The 25,420-nt window shown below is 28.5% G+C and overlaps 1 protein-coding gene across 4 annotated transcripts in view; it reads right to left on the reverse strand.

Annotated features, from left to right (window-relative positions):
* LOC129965454 (autism susceptibility gene 2 protein-like) overlaps positions 1-25,420 on the reverse strand; it is an 889,904-nt gene that overhangs the window by 308,123 nt on the left and 556,361 nt on the right. Inside the window, exons 1-2 of one of the 4 annotated variants that reach the window (XM_056079332.1) lie at positions 9,788-10,208; positions 8,745-8,771 (exon numbers count right to left, since the gene is read on the reverse strand). The exons of 2 other annotated variants lie outside the window; for them this stretch is intronic. In XM_056079332.1, the coding sequence (XP_055935307.1) occupies positions 8,745-8,771; positions 9,788-9,811 (51 nt within the window). In that variant the 5' untranslated portion in view covers positions 9,812-10,208. Of the gene's footprint in view, positions 1-8,744; positions 8,772-9,787; positions 10,209-25,420 lie in introns of those variants that run through there. One more of the 4 variants, XM_056079330.1, reaches the window with a different exon arrangement.

Raw genomic sequence — 25,420 nt, forward strand, 5'->3', positions numbered from 1 at the left:
AAATCTGAAAATCTCTAAATATCGAACTTTATAAGAAGAATATTGGATTTAAATTAGAAAAATACTTTTTGAATATCGAATAAAATATCTATATATCTAATTATATAGTAAAAAATATTTTTTTTTGTGTATGTAAAATTTTCGAAAGACTAGAAATGTTCGATGAAAATGTTATGTATTTGCCATTCAGATTTATGTTGTTGCTAACTTATCCCATCCGTTTCTAACTTAAAGCAAGATTTTTGCCTTAAATTCATTTAAACTCAAGAAGAAATTTTTAACTATCTGAATAAAAAAAAGAACATTACTTTGAAATAGTTCCAGTATATGATTATGTACTAAAAACATTAAGAACTACTTTGTATAAAAATAAGAAAAGTACTATCATCGCCTTTTGCTTATGATAAACATTTTATCTTACATCGAAAGCAAATTTTGTATATTAGTATATCTTTAAAACAAATTTCTTTGATGACTCAGTTTTTAAAAATTTTCTTTCAGTCTAAAAATTAGTTATGCTTAATTGTATTTCGTCAGAAAATAATATATATATATATATATATATATATATATATATATACTAGCCGCCTTTGGCGACCAGCCGGTTCGCCAATCTTAATGTTCGTTTAAATTTTAATAATTAAATATTTTATGCAATTTCTACTTTAATAGCTTCTTCATCAAAATATTTTAAAACTTCAAATTTTGATTATCATATAATTCATTCATAATATTATAAAGGCCTTCAGTCATAACGTAATATGTATCTCTCTCATTTTCTGTTACCCTCGTAAAATTTATGCTTTAAATTAAAGTGGAAAGAATTTATCTTCAATTAATATAATAATATTTTTTACTGAAACAAAGCATTTTTTTATAATCTGATTACTGAAAATAGAGTCACTCAGCGTTTAAACTTTATGGGCACTAAAGAATATCTTTTTTAATTTATGTAATATCTCAAGAGTTGGTCAACAAAATTTTCTTAGATTCATTATGAGCAGATCGATTCATTAACAATGTTTAAATTTAAATGCATCAAACACTAAGAAAATAAAACGAGTCGTTTAAAATAAACGGTTGAAAACAGGTTTTAAAAAAACTAATTAAAAAACGATGTACTTAAAACTATAAGCATATACAAAAAATATATAACTCACATAAATACAATTTACTTACAAAAGCATGCAACTAACCCAAAAATAATTTAAATCATGCATTGATAACGTTGTCATAGCAACAATCAGAACAGAATGCGCATGCGTGAATTTTCTTCGCCGGTTACGTAACACAAATAGGTGATTTTTTTCTACGCCAGTTGGGGTAACGCTATGCGGATTAGAAATTTTTAATTTCCTTTATTCTGTTTTATTTTAATTCAAAAGTACTTCAGAATGAATCTGAAAGATTGATTCATTAACAATGTTTAATTTTAAATGCATCAAACATTAAGAAAATAAACAGAACTGATTGAAATAATCCGCTGAAAAATTTTAACCCTAGCCTCATTACTGTTGGGAGAAAAAAAAAACTGAAGCCTTTCTCGTTTGGCGCTGGGGATAATGGAAGATTTTTTTGGCGGAAAAGTTGGCGGTGGGGAAAATGGAAGATTTTTTTGGCGGGAAAGTTAGTTTTTAATTAATAATTAAAATTCTAATTAAAAATTCGAAAAAAGAAACCCCAGGTGCACATTCCCAACCTCCAAGGTATACATGTACCAAATTTGGTAGCTGTATGTCAAACAGTCAGGCCTGTAGAGCGCCAACACACACACACACACACACACACACACACACACACACACACACACACACACACACACACACATTGAGCTTTATTATAAGTATAGATATAGATATAATTTGTATTTATATTAATAGGCATTTATATATATATTGAATTTTTGCAGGAATACTCAATTTTAAATATATAAAGATTTGATTCTATTTTTCACTGAAGCAAGCGATATTTCAAATATTAAAAGGCATTCGAACCTCTTCTTTAAAACATCTGAACATGATAATATTTTAAGACTGATACGCCTATCAATGTATTATTTTTAAAAATTACTTTTAATTATAGGTTTTAATTATACGGTGATGTTCACTCACTTAAAAAAAATGTAATTAATTATGTTCCAACAGCACGTATATAATACTAAACAATAAAAATATTACATACTAAGGCAACAAAACTCATTCTTATAAAATTCAGTTAATTTTAAGAAATTAATTAAATGTACAGAAAAAATTGTACAGAAATAAAATTTCCATAACTGAAAAACTGTTTTTTTTTTTTAAATTTAAAAGTGTGATGATATGATTTGGATTTCATGAAGGAACATATTAGAATTTCGATATATATATATATATATATATATATATATATATATATATATATATATATATATATATATCGAAAACAGTGGTCAATATATATATATATATATATATATATTGACAATTTCTTTCTTAATAAATATGTAATATCAAGAAAAAAACCCTGTAAAATTTCTACAATTACCTTTTTTAATCACATTTTCTCAGTTTAGCCAATACTGGGACTTGCTTCAAAAACATCCAACCAACCACTGTTCAGTTTCGTAAATTTAGATCAAAACATTTCCCACTTAATAATTTTGCACGATTTTTAAAAATGCATATCGAGTGCAATAATTCCCACCACATACTATGCCAACTTATAAATATTATTGCTAAAAATAAAAGATGGGGAGATATTTGCAGAACATCTTGGAAAGTAAAAACGGTAACAAATCCATCTATTCGAAGAAATTACGTGTCATAGAACAATAACTCTAAAACTATTTTATAATATTTCAATGCATAGATCTAATATTAAAACCAATTTACCATGAATAAAAAAAAACTGCAAATCTGCAACTTATGAAAATATTATATTTCCATAACCAATTGCTATTACACAGCAGATTTAAGCAGGATTAAAAGGATAAGAATCCATAATGAATCCGAACTAGGATACATAAATATTCTTTTCTTATAAAAGCAACACTTTAAACGAACGCTTCCAAACTCGGAGGATTTAGTCTGCAGCGAGGAAGTAACTGTATTAAAAGCTGAGGAGTTCATTTAAAAGCCAAATAGGCTTCGGTGGAGTAAACTCTGATTAATTTTATGGCATGAACATAGAAGGAGCTTATGGGCGGGCTTCCAAATTTGATCATTAATCTCACTTTTGGCGAATAGTGCTCGGATAATTTCGAAGACAATTAATAATCTTAGTTGATGCCATTCCTAAAACTGGATCTAGTTTTCGGAATGGATTGTTAATGAATTGTTCGGAAAATGAACATCATCATTTAAACAGAAAGGCATAATGAATTTCACGATGTTAGGAATTGTTATGCCAGAATTAATTTTTGAAATATAATTAATTTAGGAATTTTTTTATCTTAGTTATTTAGTTTGAATTTGAAGTTTTATAAATGTATTTCTACGTAAATCGTTTTAAAATATGAATAATGTAACTAATTATTTTTTAACATCGGGTGCAAGATTATAATTATAGTAGTAAAATATTTATTGTTTTCATATATCTGCATTCAATAACCTTTTTCTCTCAAAAAAACAACAACAAACAAACAAACAAACATAGCGATTTTTTTCAATAATTATTTCGGATTAGAGAAGTATTAATAATGAAAAAAGGGTTTTAATTAATAATCTTCATAATTAATTTTTTTAAAGATTTCCTAAGGTAATTTTAGAATAATCATCTTACAATGATGACACACAGAGAAAAAAAAATGCTAGAAATATTTTGGGTTGAAGTCAGCATTAGGAAAAAAATTATTACTCAGATCCACCTTCAGACTACAAGCCTTCAAGATAAGGAAAAAAACTTCTAAGATAAGAAAGAAAAATATCTTTTACTCATATGCGCATTCAGAGCACTAACTTTCAAGGTAAGGTTAAGACTGGTAAGATAATGAAGAAAAATTTCTTTTTCTCATTCAATAAAATGCGCATTCAGATTGCTAACTTTCAAGATAAGGTTAAAACTGGTAAGATAAGTAAGAAAAATATCTTTTACTCAGATGCACATTCAGACTGCTAACTTTGAAGCTAAGGCTAAGATTGGTAAGATAAGGAAGAAAAATATCTTTTACTCAGATGCACATTCAGACTGCTAACTTTGAAGCTAAGGCTAAGATTGGTAAAATGAGGAAGAAAAATATCTTTTACTCAGATGCACATTTATACTAACTTTAAAAACAAGGCTGAAACTATTAGATAAGGAAGAGAATATGTTCTATAACTTTCTCATGAGAGCAAATAGAAACTCATCTTATTATAAATAGGCACCAAGCTATCAGTACCATTTTCAAACTCTCCCTCATGAGTTGCTGTTTCACCAGTAAAAATTTTCTTTTACATTTGGATTATTATAGAGTCATAAAGTTTAGCCATTGGTATTTATTTCACTTTCCTGCCGCATATCTCTTGGAACGAATCTATCTATACTCTTCACACCTCAGACAATTTATTCGCTCTAGTTTGACAACTGCATTTATTAAAAAAAAAGAAAGAAAAATTTTTTAAAGGAACTACAGATCTCATCTTCTAAAAATTCCAAAGAGAGGCTATTTTGGGATTCCTCGTAATCTGGGTGTTAAAACAACATTATAACAACTGCTCTATTAAGTATAATTTAAAGAATATACCAAAAAAATAAGAATGATTATTAAAAAACCTTGCTATAATTTGCGATTGCTATTTAAAATTTTAGATCTTTTTTAGCTAAACAACTAATATATATTGCACACATAAGGACTTCAACGATTTTCTACATGTGAACATAGGTTGCTTTAAGAAATATCATCAGCAATAATTTTGTTAATAACTGGCGACATATACATAAATGACAAAAAAAGAAAAGAATAAATTCTCAAACAGTTAAGTTTAAGAATCATAATGCACATTTTTCATTAGAATCCATCCAGTTAATTATTGGAGATGCAAAAATCAATGATAAATAAGCAATTTTTTCTTTAAAAGAAATTTTACCACTCAATTGTTGCAAAAAATGTCAATTCTGAAATATCAATATCTAACACGCAATGATTATTTTAAAACAAAATGAAATAGTTCTGGCATAAGCATAATAATTATAATTCTACCTTAAGAACTAAATTATTCATTCTGATTGTAAATTTTCATTCCATTTTTTTCTTGCGTTCTTAAAAAAAATAATATTATAATAGAGAAATAAACATTTATACGTAGACGCCACGGTATACTTAAATTAATTATTTAAAACACAATACTACCTTATTCAAATTAATGCCACCGCTTGTATGTTAAAGTAATAAAATAAATAAATTTTAATTACATATCTTTCTAAACGATATTCAGTTTCCTTTTCATTAAAAATGCAAAGGTTTTTCTTCAGGATTTTAAACCCTATACATTTTTGCAGAACCGAATACAAAAAACAAAATACACATCCTAAAAATTTGTATATTAAATTAACAAACTAAATAAATTTTTAATTAAACATCATTCTAAATACAATTCAGCTATGACTCATTAAAAATTAACACAAATTTCCATTTAAATTTACGTAGATTCAACTAAGAGAAAACATACTATAAAAAACACAACGATCGTATAATAAACAAATATGGAACGAAATGTACCAAAAAAAAAATAACATTGACTTCCATTCTTAAATTAAAATACATTGAAGCGCAGACGACTTTAAAAAAAATAACATCAACAGCGGATTCTTCGCCAAATTGGAGTTAGCTCACTAATTAAATAACAAGTTATCTTTTATGTACACAAAAGAGTAATTGTGTCAAGAGTGACTGGTGTATTATCAAAGCATGATTAAATTATGATACCGATTCAGTCAACAATGAATCAGTTAATGCGTTTCGACCCCTCCTCCGTTGTTTTTCTTCGAGTAATTGAAATAGTCGAGGACATTTAATGAAGCGAATCCTTTAAACACGAGACACAGCATTTGATTAACTTGGCTAAATAAATTTCCCATCAGCGCCAAGCTAAGCCTGCTGGGATTTGTTTATTTCTTAACATTGGCGGAAATGAAGAAGAAAAAAAAACTACATATACATTTTTTTCTATTTTAGTTTTCTTTTTGTAAAATTGTAAATAAATGAATAGAGACAGCAACGAATCAAAACACAGTTTTTGTAAAATGAGTAAATGAATTTCCGCACGTTTTGAACAATAAAAATTTGACTTGAGCATGCAATGTTAGTTTATGCGCCTTTAAAAAAAACTTGAGGTAATATATCTTCATTATTTGTATTTCGCTTGTTTGCAAACATTTAAAAATGATGCTAAGTTTATTCTTTCGTTTCATGTTATGTTTGTTCATAACGAATATCTTTTAAAATCAAATCCATCGTCGGAAAATATTGTAAACATATTTATTTATAAAAAGGAATGAGTAGCCTCTTTAGTTTGCATAAACATCAAAATGTTTATCTTTGAAGAATAATAAGAATCTTGAAAAATGTTTTCAAAAATAACTATTTGAAGAATATATTTTTACTAAAAAGTATCTTTAAATTATAGTTTTAAGTTCCTTTTTCGGCTTAATGTTAAATCCTAAAAATAATCAAAATATCAAAAAATTATATAAATAATAATCTTTGTTGAAAAGAAATGTGTAATAAAATGTATAAATAAATTATAGCATTATATATTAGATATTATATGGTTGGTACTTTAAAATAAATGCGTTTTTAAGCACAAATAAATAAATAAATAAAAGCATTCCGTCTAAAATCACGTTGTAAGATTGAATCAAGCAATAAAATAATAATAATATTTTAAACACCTTTGCATCATCGGAAAATTTAATTAGTTGCTTAAATAAATAATTAAATTAATGTTTTTCACCAGATACAATAGTAAGAGACTTTTATTTTAAAGCTCTCATCATAAAAAATATTATTTATTAAAAATAATAATTTGTTATTCAAGCCATACAATTTTGTAGTTTTCTAAAAGTGGATATATTCATGCATTCTAAAGCAATATCCAAAATATTACTTAAAATATATACAAAATTCTTTTTTCCTATGAACATTGAGATAATTTTTTATATCCAGAACAAACATTCTTTAAATTATTGGATGATACTATTAATTTAGACCATACTTCTTTAATCTGAATTTTAATATAGACTGAAAAATTATAATAGAAATTTTCATTAAGATCTAAGGGATAAAATTTTTTAAATCAGCACATCTTTTCCAACAACCACATACGACAAAACTTTAAAAAACCCCTTTCTCTTAAATAAATAATGTCACGGACGTGAAAAAAAGTATCCCCCCAAAAAATCCTGCCTTGAATGTTGCCATTTATAGAAAGAAGGGCCATGCTTACACCTCCTATTGTACTAAATATGATTTCGCCTTCTCCGTGGTAATACTCACTAAAAGGTAAAGCAACTTTTACAGTTTCTTAAAACGAGTACGGAACGTCAATTTTTCCCTCAGATAATTATTTTTCTATAGCATTTAAAGAGTGTAAATTTAACAAATAAAGAGATGGGAGACAATGATTTAAAGTAAAAAAATAAAAAAAATTAAAAATCGTATATTTGCATTTGTGTCGTATTCTAAAGTTTTTAATAGGAAGGCGTAACGTCAGACGAATTCGAGCATATTTGGATTGGGAAAAATCTCAAAAGGTCCATTTTTTTTAGTCCAGAATTTTAAAATTTTGTAAGCAAAAATAATTAAGAAAAATCACCTTGACATACATAGCATTAATTAAAATTCTACAGAATATCAGAAATAATTATCAAATTGACTTTATTTTATTTTTTTAAATTAATATTTTATTCATGAAAACCTAATAAAAAACAAGAGAAAAGAAGGCCTAGATCGAGAAAAGGACAAGAAACTTGGCATTACTCATGATATATTACATTTAATAGCATTTGTGACTTTCAAGTAAACATTCATTGCCCTATGGAGAAAGGCAAAACATTCAATAAAATATTGGGTCATTTATTTATTTAAATTTAAAGATGCACATGCTAGAAACAGTTCTAAGACTAACCGTTAATATTTCATTTTATTCAGGATGAATATAGAATATGTATATCTATGAGCTATAATTTATATATGGTTGGATAAAACATCTCTCAGATGTATGAAAAATGTATAATTCATCAATAATACTTAAATAAAAAATTTAAATATTATTTGTTCTTTGTCAAAATTTGTTAATATTTCATAATTCCCCATATTCAATTTGGTGATATTGTATTTTGTCATTTAAAATTAGATTACACACGATATGAATCCAAGGGTTACTCAATGCTTTGGTATGTTGGAACTATATTTAACTTCTTTTATGATAAAAGGATTAAATTGTTTAACCATACAGGATAGATAATGAAGGAGCATTTAATTCAAGATAGTGTCTTGTTTAAAAGAACAATTTTTTTTAATTTTGATTATTTTCTTTCTATTTTAATATGTATTACAATGGAAATACTCTTTTTTTTTAACAATGCCTAATAATAAGACTGGATGTAAATTTTAATTTGTAATAAAAGTCTAGCTTAACTACCAGATTTTTGAAATAGGTTCAGGTTTTTAATTATTTTAATAATTTTTCTGGGTTTTTTTTATTATAAGATTTAATTTATAATCAAAGTCTAGATTATAAAGCAGTCTAGATTGTCTATCTAGCAGATTTTTAAAATAGATTTACCTTTTTGGCCTCTTCAGCAGTATCACACTGAAAAAACAGAAAGGAAATTTCTTTAATTGCCAGTAATAATAAATAAATATTGATTGAATTTAAATTAATTTGAATACCGTTTCAACTTTAAAAATTTATAAATTAATTTAAGTGAAACTATAAACGCGTAAATTAAAAAAAAAGCAAACTTAATAATTAATTAAATAAAAGAATTTAAAAAAAGAATGAAATATTTATTCACTTTGTACATTTTACTAAATGAAATTTAGAATAATCAGTAAAAGATATGCTGATTAATTCATAATAATATATCCTTCAAAAATTCTTAATTAAAGTAAAATTAAAATTTGACTAAAACATTATGTTTTAGAAAGATAGTATGTTAATTTACATAAAAATTATATTGTGTATCGTTTTCAAACCATAAATATATACATATATCAATTTCCGATCGAAGGATTACAAAGCATAAATTGTAATTTTTTAATGTTCAATCTAGCGATATATATAAAAAAAAAATTATGTATCTCTCCTTTAATTCAAATACATAATCATTGAAAATTTTAAAAATATTTAAGTTTGATAAATATATAATTTCCTAAAACTAAACATCCATAAATGAATAAGGAAAGTATCGTTCGATTTATCTTCAGTTCAAAAATAATTTACAGAAAAAATAAAAAAATACTGTAATAAAATTGCGCTTAAAAGTAATTTAATCAGCCATAGAATTATTTCAAGATAAACAACCGAACATTTATGGAATCATATGCATTTCGATGTTTAATTCAAAAAATATAAAAATAAACACTGGAAAACTCAGTTCTCCGTTAAGAGAATAGAACAACAACAAATAGATAAAAAATAAAATCAACGTATTCTTTCCGAAAATTTAAAATTCATATAACTCGAACTACGTCTTATCGAAAGCAAGAAAAATAAAAGAAATTGGGAGCAGAATTCACAATGTAGACAAAAAATTCCTCAAATAAAATAAATAGGGCGCAGAATTCACAATGCAGACAAAAAGCAAATTCCTCGCATTCTCTTACCTGCTGAGTTTCCGGTTCACTCATTGGTCCGTTAATGCGTAAGTCAGCCTTTCAAACGCAAATCAAAACCCAAGGGAACTGCCAACCAATAGGGAGCCTCAGATGATTTCACTCCACAGTTACGTCATCATAAAGCCAAAACACTAAACACATAATGAGCGAGCGCACCACGGAAAATTATCCTTCAATAAATATTGTTACTCTTTCACATAAATATCCTCCAGGCAAATGGATTTATTGTTATTGTAACTATCTCACTTTAATGTTTAAGTGCTTTTACTTGAAGTGCGGAAAAACATTTTGAAAGAAAATTTCTGAAGAGCTCTTGACTGTTGTGGCAAAAAGATGAATGAAGATCACGGTATTATCTGATTATCAACTAAAAGTTGATAGAAGTGTTTTTGTAAAGCTTCTTATCATGATTTTTGATTGTTTCATTATTTTTATTTCCACATTTATTGATTATTGATATCGATATATATAATTTTAATGCAACTGATGAATTAAAATTGTCTATGCACAGTAGAATATACTTTAAAAAAAATTGTGGATAAGTCACAAAATGATAACAGATATATCTATAAGATCCAATGGTTTTAAACAATTAACCATGAGACCAAACAATTCAAAATCCAATTTTGGGAAACAAAAATTCAAAATATGCTCATTCAAAATTTTCAGTAATGAAAAAGTATCCAGGGCAAACGATCCTGTTGTAGATTTAGTAATATCCATATTTTTTAATTCTTCAAATTGATGCTATTCATTAGATATACGGTTTAATTTTGTTTATAGCCGCACTTCACAAATGCTATATTCCAGACACAACAATTTAATCCAAGAACCGGAACGAAAATTTTCATAAAATTTATCTTGGTATCCTAACTTTTAAACACCATCTAGGGAACAAAATATTTTAAATTTTTTTTTAGCAGAAACAGTATTCCATCGTGTGAAATATGGAATTTTCATTTTTTTTCTTGAAGAAGTATTTCGTATCGGTGTATTCTTATATCATATATATATAATAACATTAAGACGAGTCCAGTATATATAATACATAAAACGGAAAGTCCACATATTTAATATATGCAGATTTTTTCCTTCATAAGTGAAGTGATGAAAAAATGTTAACCAGAGAAGAGCTGAACGCAAGAACTTTCTATGTAAGAATCCCTCAGATATTTGCAGATAAAACGCACAAAAATCCGATTTGTGTTCTTAAACGTTTACTATTTGGAATATACACTGAAAAACCAAGGGACAGAAATTTGTCCGGATGCCTAATCATTAGTTATCCCTACACTTAATCCTTTGGGCACAGAAATCCACATTGTCCAGCAAGTCGTTTTTAGGACTCCGAAAGAATTTCAAACTTTGTAAGTCAGAGAAATATCCAACACTGCAAATATTTGGTAATTATATCACACGAAAATCCAGTGGCGAGGAATGGGCCGGCTATTTAATCCTTTGGGCACAGATGAGGAACACGGAGAACTTCTCTACTAAGTCCTTCCTCTTTTGCTTCGACGCAAATCTTCTAATTCAGCAAACAAATACACCGAAACCCTGAAGTAGAAAGAATTTTATCCCAGTTTTATTTTTTTTTCCGTCCGCGAAAAAACCGGAATATCCAAGAAGGAGGGAAGCGAAAAAGGCTTTGTAAATCCAGCGTGTTGTCCGGATAAGAGAAAACTGGGCAAAGCGAACAACTGCACTTGCTTGCCTGTGCTAAGGCAAGTTGGCAAGAAGGGATGCTATGCGCATGTGCGAGGGGAACGGGGTGCTTGCCTCCCTTAGCCAACAATTGATTTTTTCCTCCTTCTTTTGATGTAACTCTGTACTTTCTGTTATTTTTTCTTTCTCTCTCTCTCTTTCATTCCTTCCCTCTTCGTTCTTTCTTGTTTCTCCCGCGCCTCTTCCGCGGAGAGCAGGAAAGAGAGAGAGAGAAAAAAAATAAAAGGAAGAAACTACCAGTAATAAAACGGAAAAAAAGGAAAGAAGACAAATAATAAAAAAAAGAATAAGTAGAGAGAGAGAGAGAGAGAAGCAAGTGAACGAAGGGAAGGAGATGAGCAGATAGATGCTGCTAGCTCCGTTGCCCGAATGGAGTAGGAGAAAAAAAAACTATAATAATAAAAGAATAAATAAAAAGCTAGTTCGAGGGAAGAAAGAAAAAGAAATAAAAAAAAATGTTGGGAGATGGAAAAGAAATAATAATAATAAAACAAAAAAGGGGGGAACAAAACCAGAGGGGGGAGGGAAGGAAATAGAGGGGGGTGGAGAAGCGAAACAAAAACACATCGGCGGGCAAGGAAAGAAAATACGAAAAGCCTTTCCGAATACGAATGGATTTAGACAGAAGGAAAAAAAAAGAAATAATAGGCAAGAAGAACAAAAAATAAAAAATAAAGATGGAAAGAAAACAACAACTAATAAATAAAAAAGGAATAAAAGAAAAGAATGATAAAAAAAAATAAAACTCCTTCGACTGTTATATCAAACAATTCTTTCTCGTCTTTACAGATGGCTACTGATTTTCTCTTCTTTTACTCTTTTTTTATTTATTTATTTATTTTCTTTTTTTTTTTTACTTTTTCTATCCGGTTCCCATTTTTGTGCTGTTTATTTTTTTTCTCTTTCCCCTTTACTTTTTTGTCTTACACTCGCCATAAACAATGAAGCGTATAAATATATATACAGAGATAGAGAGAAAAAAATAATAAAAAGAAAATAAAAAAAGAAAATCGTACTATCACGCGAAACTCCGAATGAAAACTGGGAAACTTTAGGGAATAAACACAGGAGAATAAACATTTGGTGGAGTAGGAGGGTACGGCTACGATGAGGAGGGGGGGGGGGTTACAGAAAAAATAAAAGATAAAGAATAACTACGGTTGAAATGCAATAAAATACGTTCCTATATATCAAAAAGTATTAGAAATGAAATCGTGCCTCGAGCTTTTATGCTCACAACAGAAACAAACCTTATTTTTGAAAACATCAGGTTGTGAATATCAGAGAAATTCGCTTTTTCATCCTGTATTGTTTTAAATGTAAATAAATATTTTCCTGTCGTCCACCATTGATTACATTCTAAGAGCCCAAGAGCTAGTTGAAAGTACTCCATTTCTCAATTGAAATTTATTGTTCCAAGGAGCTCGTTCTGCAATAAATGAAAATGTCTAAAGTTGTTGCTGGATTCCTTTGCCCTGAGGGTTTCTTTTTGCGTTTTCATGGCTTTGCAGAAGGTATAAAAATAACGAAATTCACAACTGTGTTGTAACAAGTGTTATGTTTTGGAAGAGGGAGAGAAAAGTTTGTTGTCCCCTCGCCCATTGAGCCATTTTCCTCGTACTAACAATAAAATATAGTCTGTTTTATTGTTGGAAACATTGAGAGTGCAAATAGAGGCAAGAAAAAAACAATTTTTATATATAAAAAAGGATTATGTTGAAAATTTTATCAAATTCAATGACTTTCTGTAACAAAATCATCAAAACAAGGAAATTTCAACCTTTCTAAAAAAACAACCACCTGACGTACAGTTGATGAAGTGTTATAGATGAAAAAGCTTTAGAAAGAAATGCAGTTCAAAAAAGGGATTAGAGAATCTTAACTTAGGTGTAATGTTATGGGAAAAGTGAACTAAAGAAATGGTTTCAGTTTTCTAAGCCATTTCCATTTACATTTATTAAACAAATAATTACATTTATATTTGAATGAAAAACTTGAAGAAAGTCGATAAGAATGACTAGAAACACTTTCACTTAAAAAAAAAAAACTTACTGAAAATTATAAAAAATGCAAGATCTTACGTTCTTTTCCCTAACAGTTTTAGTAATGCTCTTAAGTTCCGTGTTTATTTTATTGGTTTGTTTTTTAAGCAGAGAAAAGTCAGTTATTATTTTTTTTTTTGTCTTTGGATTATTTTCCCCTATAAACATTAAAGCATAATTACTTTTAAATTTTAAAGAAAACAATAAGAGAGTAAATAGGAACAACAAGAAATACTGTTAATTAAAAGTACAAACTAATAGTCATGATGAAAATTACGTAAAATGCAAGAAGCTGAATATATTTTGATTTTTTTTCATAATATTCATAGACTGTTTGCATAGACCTTTCTTTTTTGCAGAAAAACATTGGCAATTTTAATTCTCTGAATCACTTTCACCGTGCAAATAGTAAAATTTAATTATTTTTGTATTTTTGGAAATCTTTACCAAGACAAAAACAAGAAACACTTTCATACAATTTTATAAAATACAAATATCCTAAATTTGATTCCACGATGCTTTTATTCTTTAGTGTTTGAACGGATTTCAATCTTGTTTTGCAGGAGAAAAGTTGGTTTCTTTAACCTCTTGAGTTATTTTTCCAAAAAATTTCCTCACTATTTCGAAATTGTTAAATATTTTTGTATTTAAAAAGCAAATCCCACTGGCGAAGATTCTTAGATATGGAAACCATTAGCTACCAGTATGTTGGTTGGATTAGTTAAAGGATGAGTGCATTACAGCTATGGAGTCTGTCGAGTTACTTCCACTTCTATGACGACACGTACTTACTACCAGAAGGTTTGAACCATAGTGGTAATGGCCATAGGACTCTAACAAACTTTTCAATTTAAAAACTGTTGCGACAAGGATTGCTCAATTAACCCCGAATGTTTTGGCAAGGTGGGGATGTCACCGAGTTAAGAGGATTGGGAAGACAACACTAAAAATACAGTACTCAAACTCGCATTAGAAGAAATATGTTAATTTTTTTTTCTAAGAGCTCTTCAAAAAGTGATAGTCCAATATATATCATTATATACTTGATAAGAACTCAAAAAATATTTTTTTAAAGAAATCGCTTGTTAATGCAATGAATGAAGCCTTAACTGCATTTCTAAAAGTTATTTAAAATCTTGTTAGAACGGGATAAATCATTATACTAGTAATTTAAAACCCATTGCACTAGTACTATTCAATATACTAAGATTTTACAAGCCTACTAGAAATATTTGTAATCAAAATACTTTATTTTCCAAACTGCCAAATAAATAAATTTGTAAAAAAAATACAAGTTCTATGAACAATAAAATATAAAGATAATACACTTAAACAAATAATCCGGTTCCTGTATATTTCATTACGTTCATTTATTAGAATATTACAAAACGAGCATCAGATTCAATAATGTTGAGTACAAATGTGGCAATCTGGAGTCATAATAGATAAATAAAAACAAGCACACATTCTAAAATAAAAAAAAATATTCTAAAATGAAACAATAACACGTTAAAAAATGGGTTGAAAGGTGAAATTATATTAACCATGTCCTTAAAAAAAGAATCATAATGTTTATTGCCTAGTCACAAATTACCTAAATCTTCTACAGCATATGATTGTAAAGTGATGCGAATCCACACTAGTACACGTAGATGAACACAAAGAAATGTTCACGCAGGCTCATTTTTAAAGCACACAAAAATAAATTTCAAAATAAAAATTAATACACCACAACAGGAATAATGAATTTCCCCTTAAAAGTACTGCAATGGCAGGGCAGCTATATGAAGGTTCATTTAAAATTCGGTTTATTGACTTCCTCAACCATTTGCTCATTGTTGATCGTTGCTCAATAACATTTTAATTTTTATAAATTTTTATCATTTAATAAATAAATGCAGTTTTTGAAGATTGTATGGAATTAAAAAATGTGGCATAATTAAAATGGCAACAGTGCAACAAATAAACCTTTTTTTTTTTTGGAGTTAGCATAATATTTTTTTTAAACATAAATCTTGAAAAATGTACGTTTTTTTTCCTTTTACTTTTGTTGTTTAATTAAATCGTTTCCTTTATTAAGATAAAAACATTGAAATAAATTATGAGTAATTTGGAGTTTGCAAAGATATTTTTAAATATATTTCTTCAAAACATGATTTTTTTTTCTGTTTACGTCAATTCTTGAAGTCGAGTCTTTGGCTTATTGAAAATATTACACTGAATAGGTAATATTTCTTTTTGTATAATAATACCAGCAGTAAGCACGAAAAGAAAATATGAATACAAGTTGAAATTTTCGTGTCAACATATTAGAGTTGTGTTAAAAAAAACCCACCAATACGAATGCATTAAAAAAAAGAATGACCTATATTAAAGTCAAAGCATAATGTTTATTACATTAATTGTTATTTATTTTAAGGTAATAGTTTACATGGTACCTTGGCAACCATTGCTATGAGAATTCTGATTTATAAAATAAAAGGCTGCTCAGTAACCATTGCTAGGTTCAGAAAGTCTGAAAAGAATAAAAATTAAAAATAAAAGCCCTCGAAATTTTTTAGCAGATATTGATTGTTGAAAAAAGAGAAAAGGAAGTAAATGCAAGACACGATCTTCCGGTCGAAATAAATATGGCAATATTAAGTAAAGCACAGTAATAGGAGCAAAATAATTGTTTAATAACCTAGTTACACTGTTGAAGATTCAATGTAGCTGCACTTTTGAAGAACTCTTCGAGATTCTTCATGCATTATGGCAGCTTAAGATTCTCTTATTTATTTTCCTATAAGATTTTTATTTTCCTATTATTAAATTTTTTTTTTTCCTGAAAAATTTTTTCAAATGAATTCTGTCGAAAAGGACATATTATAATAATTCAAATCTTAAAAATGTAATAGTCGTTTTATTGTTTGATTAAAATTTCATTTAGATTAAAAAAAATACTAATACGTTATTTAATACGTTAATTTAAAAAACGTATTTTTTATATGTTATTTTGATTAACAAAACTTCATTTAGATAAAAAATACTAATACGTCAATTTCAAAAGACAACAAACATATTTTTTAATACGTTATTATTATTAGTATTATTTTTACGTTAATTTAGCTTTTGCAACAAACGTCTGAACATTTTTTTTAACGTCTTGGATTAAAATAATATGAAAATTTAAAAGTACATTGCACCTTTTTCCCAATCTTCACGACATTTAACACCAAAATTTAACTTTGTCTTCATGTTTCGGAAAGCAATGGGTAAATATTTAAACCTTCTTCGAAATAAAAAAAATAAAATAAAAATAAAAATAGAATTTTTTTTTCTAAAAGCGAAAATAGCATATTTAATTCGTTCAAGTAACTCTGTAAAAGTTGTTTCTTCACGTGATAAGTGCACCAGCTGAAAAAGCAAATGTAAAGTGTGAATCACTACATTTACAGGGTAGAAGACAAGCGAATGACAGAAACGAAACATTTATTCGGTAAGCATAAGATTGTTTCTATTCAGTATTACGCTTATCCCTAAGGGCACGTAGGGATCTATTTCTCGGTACGTGAAAAATAAATAAATAATAGCTTAAATAATAAACAAAATTAAAAATATGAGTTAGGGTAAAAATCATGCTTTTATCTCAAACAATCAGTTATTAGCATTACACAAAATTCCTATTACATCAATAAAAAAATTTTTTTTTAAACGAATGGGAGAGTTTTTCTATTAACTTTGTCGGGTATTTTCAGAATATGGCGTGTTTTAATTCTAGTGAAGAGAATTAAATATTCGTTTCGTACTTTTTTGTTTAATTTTCTGAACTAAAAGCTGATGAATGTTTTTTTATACTATGTCCACACTACATCTTATATTTTCTTTATATAATTTGTACCATTTTTTGTTTTTACGTTCACAAACACGTAGACAGACGGGTGGATAGTTTATTAAGAAAAAAATATCTATTAATGACTCCATCTCTCGGAAGGAAAGGCATCGAACATGCTATAGCAAATATCGGAGCTGGAATCTTAAAGGAGCTATCTCTAAAATTCTCGAATATTCTGGATTTATTATTTTTGTCGCCAAAGACAGGAGTCACAGATTTGGCATCCATTAGAACTATCTGTAAAACTGTCTTCCTCTCCAGAAGACTTATTTTGCAGGGAAGTAAAATTAGAAGTTCGTAACATTACGTTCATGTACAGTTCCTTGCAATGAATTCTTCCTTGCAATGTTACCTTATCAATTGACTCGTCATATAATGAATGCTCTTCCAATAATAAGATCAAGGTCACATTAAGTAATAAAATAAATAACAATGTTTGGATAGTCAAATGATATCGAAGCGAAATATTGATTGCACACTTTTCAAGATAGTACAAAATAATTCTAACCGCATTTCTTGAATTTTTGTCTATTTAAAATGATTTAATGAAATCATAAGTAAAATTATTAATTAATTTAATTTCGGAATTAAGGTAGGAAATTATTTAACAAGGAAATTTTAATAACAAAATCACAATTTCTAGCAAAATATATGCAATTTAAAATAAATTTAATTTAATTTAAAATATAATAATTAGTTTTTATCACTTATTAAGCACATAATTCGTCCGTACAGGAATGCAGAACTTTATGTGGAAAAAAACACCCATTAAAAGATTGCCTCAATGAATTAAATAATACTAATAAAGAAAACACTTTCTTTTCGAGTTATGAAATTAATTTTGTAGTTTGTTCTGTAACTCTGTTTCTTCAATAACTAATCATAATATTCTCTTATATTGTATTACAATAACCATATGTGAAAATGACAGTTTTACAAAACACATGCAAAGATTCCTTCGATTCTACTTCAAACCAGGACGATATTTACAATATCAGGATTCAAAAGCGGTAAACAAAGGAAACGATTTGGTACCACAAAATAATAAAGTTCTAAGAGAGGATTTAGAATACAAATTCTGAAAGTTTCCTACTCTCGTTTAAAATGGAATATTACTATGCATTTATTCAGGAAATTTAAATCATTTCTCCGACGTACAACCCCAGATAAATCTTAGCCCTCTTGAATGCAGTAAGGGTAAGTGATTTCCATAATTCTATCCGCCCACGGAAGGATATTGGAATTAAATTAATTGTATACATAGGTATTCTCAAAATAACTAAACGTATTCTCAATCACTTTATTGTTAAAACCATCATAATGTCTGGTATCAATTTTAAGTGAATTTAGACTAGGAAGGAATATTTATATCTCGTCCTGAAACTGTGCGAGGGTTATTTTGAGACGATATTTTGAAAAGTGTTCAGATAACAAGGACGTCATTAGAGCTAGATGCAAACCTTACCAGGAACATATAAGTATTTCTGTCAGCCTCCTCATCGTATTTGCAAGAAAATGTTTGTATTCAACGTATTTCATGAGCATGGCTATACATAGCAAATTTTTAGAGCATTAGTGACTCGAATCTGCGACAACTTGGCATTAAAGGCGTCGATATACTATTGCGGCCTCTATTACAATTTAGAAGGTGGGGCAACCAGTATATATATTTGAAGAGCAGAATTTATTCAACTTTTTCTTGTATTTCTTTTTGATATAAAAACTTTAAAAATATAAAAATTTAAATAATGAATTTTTTTAAAGGAAAACATCTATCTATCTATCTATCTATCTATCTATCTATATATATATATATATATATATATATATATATATATATATATATATATATATATAATCAGGAAAATAAAGTTGAGATATTTTTTCTTGTCTGAAAAAAATTAGATAACAATTGAACAAAATCAATTTAAAAAATTCTTTAACTTTCTGCAAATTATAAAAAATTAAAAGTCTTCAAAGTTCAAAGGCCTTATAAGCTACCATTATTTATCAAGAGAAAAATTAATTCACTAAGGCAATAAATCAGAAGGTATATTCAATTGAATAATGCAGATGGTCTCAATTACCAAATCGAGTACAGAACAGGAGAAATGACAATACTTCTGCCTCGTTCAAGGATTTCGACTTGTAAATGGTTGGGTCCCCACAAAATTACAAATTTTCAGCGAATATTTTTGTGTTTTGAAAAGATTGGAGCAAATGCAATGGAATCTGAAACGGGCCACGAGATAAATGGAACGAAGAAAGTGATTTCGACTACTATTGTTATAGAAAAAATAAATGTATTTATCCGGAATACCATAGTTTAAAAATCGCACTCTTATAAGTTTTGTAACTGCATTCATACAAATTGTAACTGTGTTTTTTTTAATCTGCAAATATTAGAATATAATCTTTAAATCAAGCTTCATTATATTAGTTTGAATTTCCCACGCATAACCATAGTTTTCAGGATTTTCACGTAATAGGAGCATGAAATTAGATTCAACAACTATCAACTATTGCATCATAAGCATATACAAAATTTGGCTAAGGGCCAATCTATAATTTTTATGCAGGAAGATAAAAAAAAAATGTACTAAATATTGTATTAAATAACATGTCTTTTAAAAGGTCTTTAAAAATGTAAAGCAAAAGGAATAAACTTTACAGAAACTAAAAATTGGAATAAAAAAACTTTATAAATAAATATGTAAGATTAATAGCTTAATCCTTAATCAGTTACAAAAAAAAATATTTTGACAAACAAAATCTTCACCGAAAAAATTATTACAAAGCATATATTTTAACATTTATTTAAATAAAAAAAATTATCATAAATTTATGAAATCTGATGATGAAAAACCTTAATAAAGTGATTAAGCCTTTTTCCTCAAGGATTTTTTCAAAAAATCTGATATGAGCTTTATTTTAAGTAAAGCAACAACTCCAAAATTTAAAAAAAAATGATTTTTTTTATTCCACGTAATTAAAAAAGTATCGAAAGTAAAAACGATTATGTATCAGAGAAAAAAAATATTCGAATTCGAGAGAAATGATCAAAGTTCAAATGAAGACAAATGAAAGCGTTAAACGAAATCATATTTTCGAAATATATAATCGGAAAGTGCTTGTTACTTTTTTACTTGACAAATTCCTAGGAAACCCACAAAAACGAAAACAATGAAACTCGGAAACATAAAAAAAGGGCAATATTCTCAAAAGGAAAAAAAAATCTTATTTCTCAGAACCAAAGAAAAAAAAAACCTATTCTAGAAGCCAAATAGAAAAAAGATATACGAGCAAAATGTAAATAATGAGTCAAAATAGGAAAAAAAAAATCTTAAGTCGTATGTGAGCAGAGGCCTCTCATAAAAAAAAAAAAAAAAAAAAAAAAAAAGACCCCAAAAATAGAATTGGGAAAAAAAAGGGAACAAACCGGGAAAAAAAATTCCAACACACATACACATTTATATCACGTAAATAAATAACTAAAAAAAATGAGAATTTTTTTCCCAGGCAAATAAAAAATATTAAAAACAAACTCACAAACTCAGGTGGGAAAAAAAAGAGAACTTTTTCCTAAGGAAAAACAGCTTTCAAATTTATATCTAACAAGTCCCTTACTCATATTGATTTTTTTTCGGTCTGCTTCCTTACCAAAGAAATGAAAAGTAAAAACAGAGAAAAAAATCATACATTTTTTTTTTATTGCTATATATATATATACGAAATCTATGGATTCAAGGATATATATATATATAGGAAATGACGAATAGAACGGGAGAAAAGGATATAAAAGTACCTAATAACAGAATGCGAGACTGGGCTGTTATTACGTCAAAAAAGAGGGCGGATAGAAAATTGTTCGTCGGGGGGTTGCAAAAAGGGGGGATAGAAAGCAGTCGGGACTGAAAATGCTTTGCACGGGGGTTAAGGTGGAAGTGGGGATCTAGAGAAGTAGAGATGAAAAAAAAAAAAAAAAAAAAAAAAAACTAAATAAATATGTTTTCGCCGAGGAACAGTTTGTCTTTTCTACCAATTCGCCCTTTATATATATATATATATATATATATATATATATATATATATATATATACAGATATATTTTTTCACTTTATATCCACGATTTCGTCAATAACATAAAAAATATCTACAACCAACGCGTGTAATGTTACCTTTGAAGTAATATTTCAGCTGGTAGAAGAGGCAGTTTCGAAGACATAAAGGCGTCTGTAACTGCAACCGGAGGAATGGATTGGAGGTGAGTTTATTCTGAATGTTGATGCACGGCCAAACTGATCGTTGCTGGTGTTTACACTGGGAATATGGGGGGGGGATAGAGTGTTTTCATTCCCCTTCATTCTATTTATTCCTGATATCGAACTCGTTCTGAAACTTGAATTATAGAATAAATATTTTGGAATGTAGCTTTTATAACTGGATGAATAGGACACTTCATCTGAAGTTTTTCCGAATCAGTTCGCTGTGACGTGATTGATCGTGGAATCTAAAACATCCTCTTAGAATAAACAAGAAAGTTATTCCATCTTTCGAAACGATATCTTGACGTTTGAAAATAAGACCTCTTGATAATTTTTTAACCTTACTTAAAATTTTTCAATTATATTATCAAAAATACATTTATTTACACATCATATATGGAATGATACATTCGAACAGGAAATGAAAACAACCGCAATCAGAGAAATGTATCTACATGATGACCAAAACAAGAATAAAAAGCAACACTAGTACAAACCTGTGATAAGAGATATCACTCAAAATGAAAGTGAGATTAATCTAATTCCTGTCAAAATACCGTTTGATTCCAGCTACAGACAAACATTTGACGACCCACATGTTCATTTAAACGGTGTTCTCGAATATATATGACAATTTGTATTAAAGTAATCTTCAAAGAATCTTAAAAATTTTTTTCACAGATTAGGAATTCCTAATTTTCACATCTGTAATTAGGAATTTAATTTAAAGAGAAAGCATTCAACCCATTTTTGATTCTTAAACGCTGGCAGTGATTTACTAGCTGCTGAAAGAATGGAATATAAAATCGCAGATAGCTCTTTTAAGCTTAAAGAGCCATTATAAAGCCCCTTTCTTAATAAGATGGGCAATCTATTTAGTTTCATATTTTAAACGTGTTCATGATTTAGTTAAGGTAAATATATATTATTTCATTAATATTATAAATATCTATTTATTTTTACTTATCTATCATGACTCCAGATTATTTGCCATCGACTTTTGTACATGGCATTATTGAAGATCATGTTCAGTTTTATAAATATTCCAATATCTATCTGAATGTAATGAAATATCGTAATCTGACAAATTATTAACATTATCTAATATCTATCTAATATTTTATCATTCGAGTAATTTGTATTTTTTAGAAATATATTTGACCCACTGGGTGAGCAACTCAGATATCAGGATGAGAAGCTTCCTGCATAGTGGTTGGTTCTCGTTACCCAGGTAGGTACAGAAATGGTGAGGGTTGGCTACCTCCTACTTATGATGAGACTACCCACGGGAAGGGTTGTACCTTCGCCGGTGATGGTTCTTAGGATACAAACTTAGTTCCCGGCAATGCTGTCGCAGCGGTTCGGTAACAGATTTAATCCGTATGACATAGTGACGGGTCGGAGTAGCCACGTTTGTGGTTACAAATATATTTATTTGGCAACTATCAAAATAATTTTTTGATCAATCTGCTTGCACCCCTATTTCAATCTAGTGGCCCTAAACAGTTGCATATCTGGAAATTCAGTACTGACTCTCCCAGTGCCCTCTACAAAATTCCATGTAGAACATCTACACCGCCCTTTTCTATACCATTGAATACTTCACAGTTACAAATGGCAACACACTTATTCGTAACCACGTAAATATAGCAACTTACTCAAAAATTACAGCCCATAATTCTCAATTATTCAATAAAACCGTGTAAGACTAGTTTTTCTTTTTCATAATTTAGTTAAAGCTTTAACTGTTAGACAGAAAGCTTGTTTTAGAACCAAAAAATATGAATTTATTCTACTATCAATCGTCTTCTTATGTACTTGATCTAGAGTGGTAATATCAATGTTATAACGACTTAGATGAGGTCTACAATTGATTGTTTATATTTCATCCCTCCTTATACCTTTAAAAATATTGCTATAGCAGTGTCCTCTGCAAAAACTACATGCAGGACATCTATACCTCCTTTTGCTACGCCACTGAATACTTTATAGCTACAAATGACATGACATATTTGTAATCATGCATTAATATTAATTTATGCCGACATAACAGTCCACAATTCCCAGATGTTTATTAAAATCGTGTAAGACGCAAGAGATGCATCGCATTTCCTTACATAAATTTTATCTTCATGTTCCAACACGCTGTCTTTCACTTCGACAATAGCACACGCCTGACTGAAATCAAGTACAACACCTTGTCGCCAAACAACTGCTATCTTCCCTTAATTAAACACGATCATCACTATCATTATCTAAATCAGCACATTTCTTATAGTTCAACCTTCTCCGGTAATTAACAGGAATGCATTTACAAACAAGCGAGCTAAAGCGCGCCAAAAAAAAGAAAGCCAAATCGAAGCAGGCAGCCGATAGAACAAGCCAAGGAACAAAGGCGAGAGCGTCGCCAAAGGGGAAGGAACCTTGGCAGGGGGGGGAGAGTAAAAACAAGATTAGTCGGGGAAGGTGACTGATGCAGCTAATTAATTACGGCTAATTACGTTTTAATTAGCCGCCAGCGCCTCTTCGCGATGAATACTAATTGGATTGGAGGGACATTTTCACTCGCTTTTATTAGCAACGCCAACCGAAATGTTTCTGCTTTTGGGCGCCAATTACCACTCTAATACCCGGATGAATAAAAATGAAGTCCTTCTAAAGCTTTTTCCCGCCATTCGACCGGAATGTTCCGGTTTTCGAAACAAAGGATTCGAACACGTAATTTAATGCGAGCGCGGAAGATAAAAAAAAGACAGAAAGAATAGAATAAAGAACACATACACACACAAAGAAAGGGAAAGTAAGTGCTGCCAACGAAAGAGAATAAATTGTATTAAGTGTGGCTGTTTTACGCAGCTTTAATTCTGAAACTCTGTTTGAGTAATCTGTGGAGTTGTTTACACATTTTTTTTTTCTTTTTCTTTTTTCTCCCCCCCCCCTTTACGCTTTTAAAACCTTTTTCCTCCTTTACTTTCTGTTTTTCATTCTATCCTTTTTCTTCCTCTCAAAAGCTTTAGTTTTATTCCTTTCATACACTTAATTCGTTTTAATTCCTACTCTTTTTCAAAAGGGTGTCGCAGAATATTTTTCTTCTTTCTTTTTTTGCATTATAACTTAGTTAATTCCCCGCATTTCTTTCAGACGGAAAATGTGCTTTGTACAATTTATTTTGGATTTTCCACCCACATCCCCCCTTTACCACTTTGCGTAAGAAGAGTTAATTATTCTTGTTCACAAGTTGTTTTTCTTTAATTGGTATGTTTAAAAAGAAGATTTTTATTCGTAATAAATTTGCTTATGTATATGCGCTTTTCTCCGAAAAATCGTTTTTCAAATATGTTTTTTTCAAATTATGACTTTGGAAAATAAAAGAGGTTTATTTTCGTTTTAACCGAAATTTTTTCATTCCATATAATATTCTTCCCTTTTTTTTATTTAATGAAATTCCATTATTAAATTTTTCATCGCTAGAAAGAGGTTTATCGAATTACTTACTAAAGAACGATAAAGATAAAAAAAAAGAAGTAAAATGATAATTGAATAACCAATTAAAAACATAATAAAGAACAAGCGAATATTTTATAGTTCAACTTAAGATATTTTTGTATAATTTTTCTTTGAAATATGCAGATAAACATGAAATTTTTTTTCAGCTTGAATTACGACTTATTATTTTGAGTTGAAGAAGAATGTTTCTTTTTTATTTACTTTTTTT

Source organism: Argiope bruennichi, chromosome 4 (genome assembly GCF_947563725.1).
Source record: "Argiope bruennichi chromosome 4, qqArgBrue1.1, whole genome shotgun sequence".
NCBI lineage: Eukaryota > Metazoa > Arthropoda > Arachnida > Araneae > Araneidae > Argiope > Argiope bruennichi.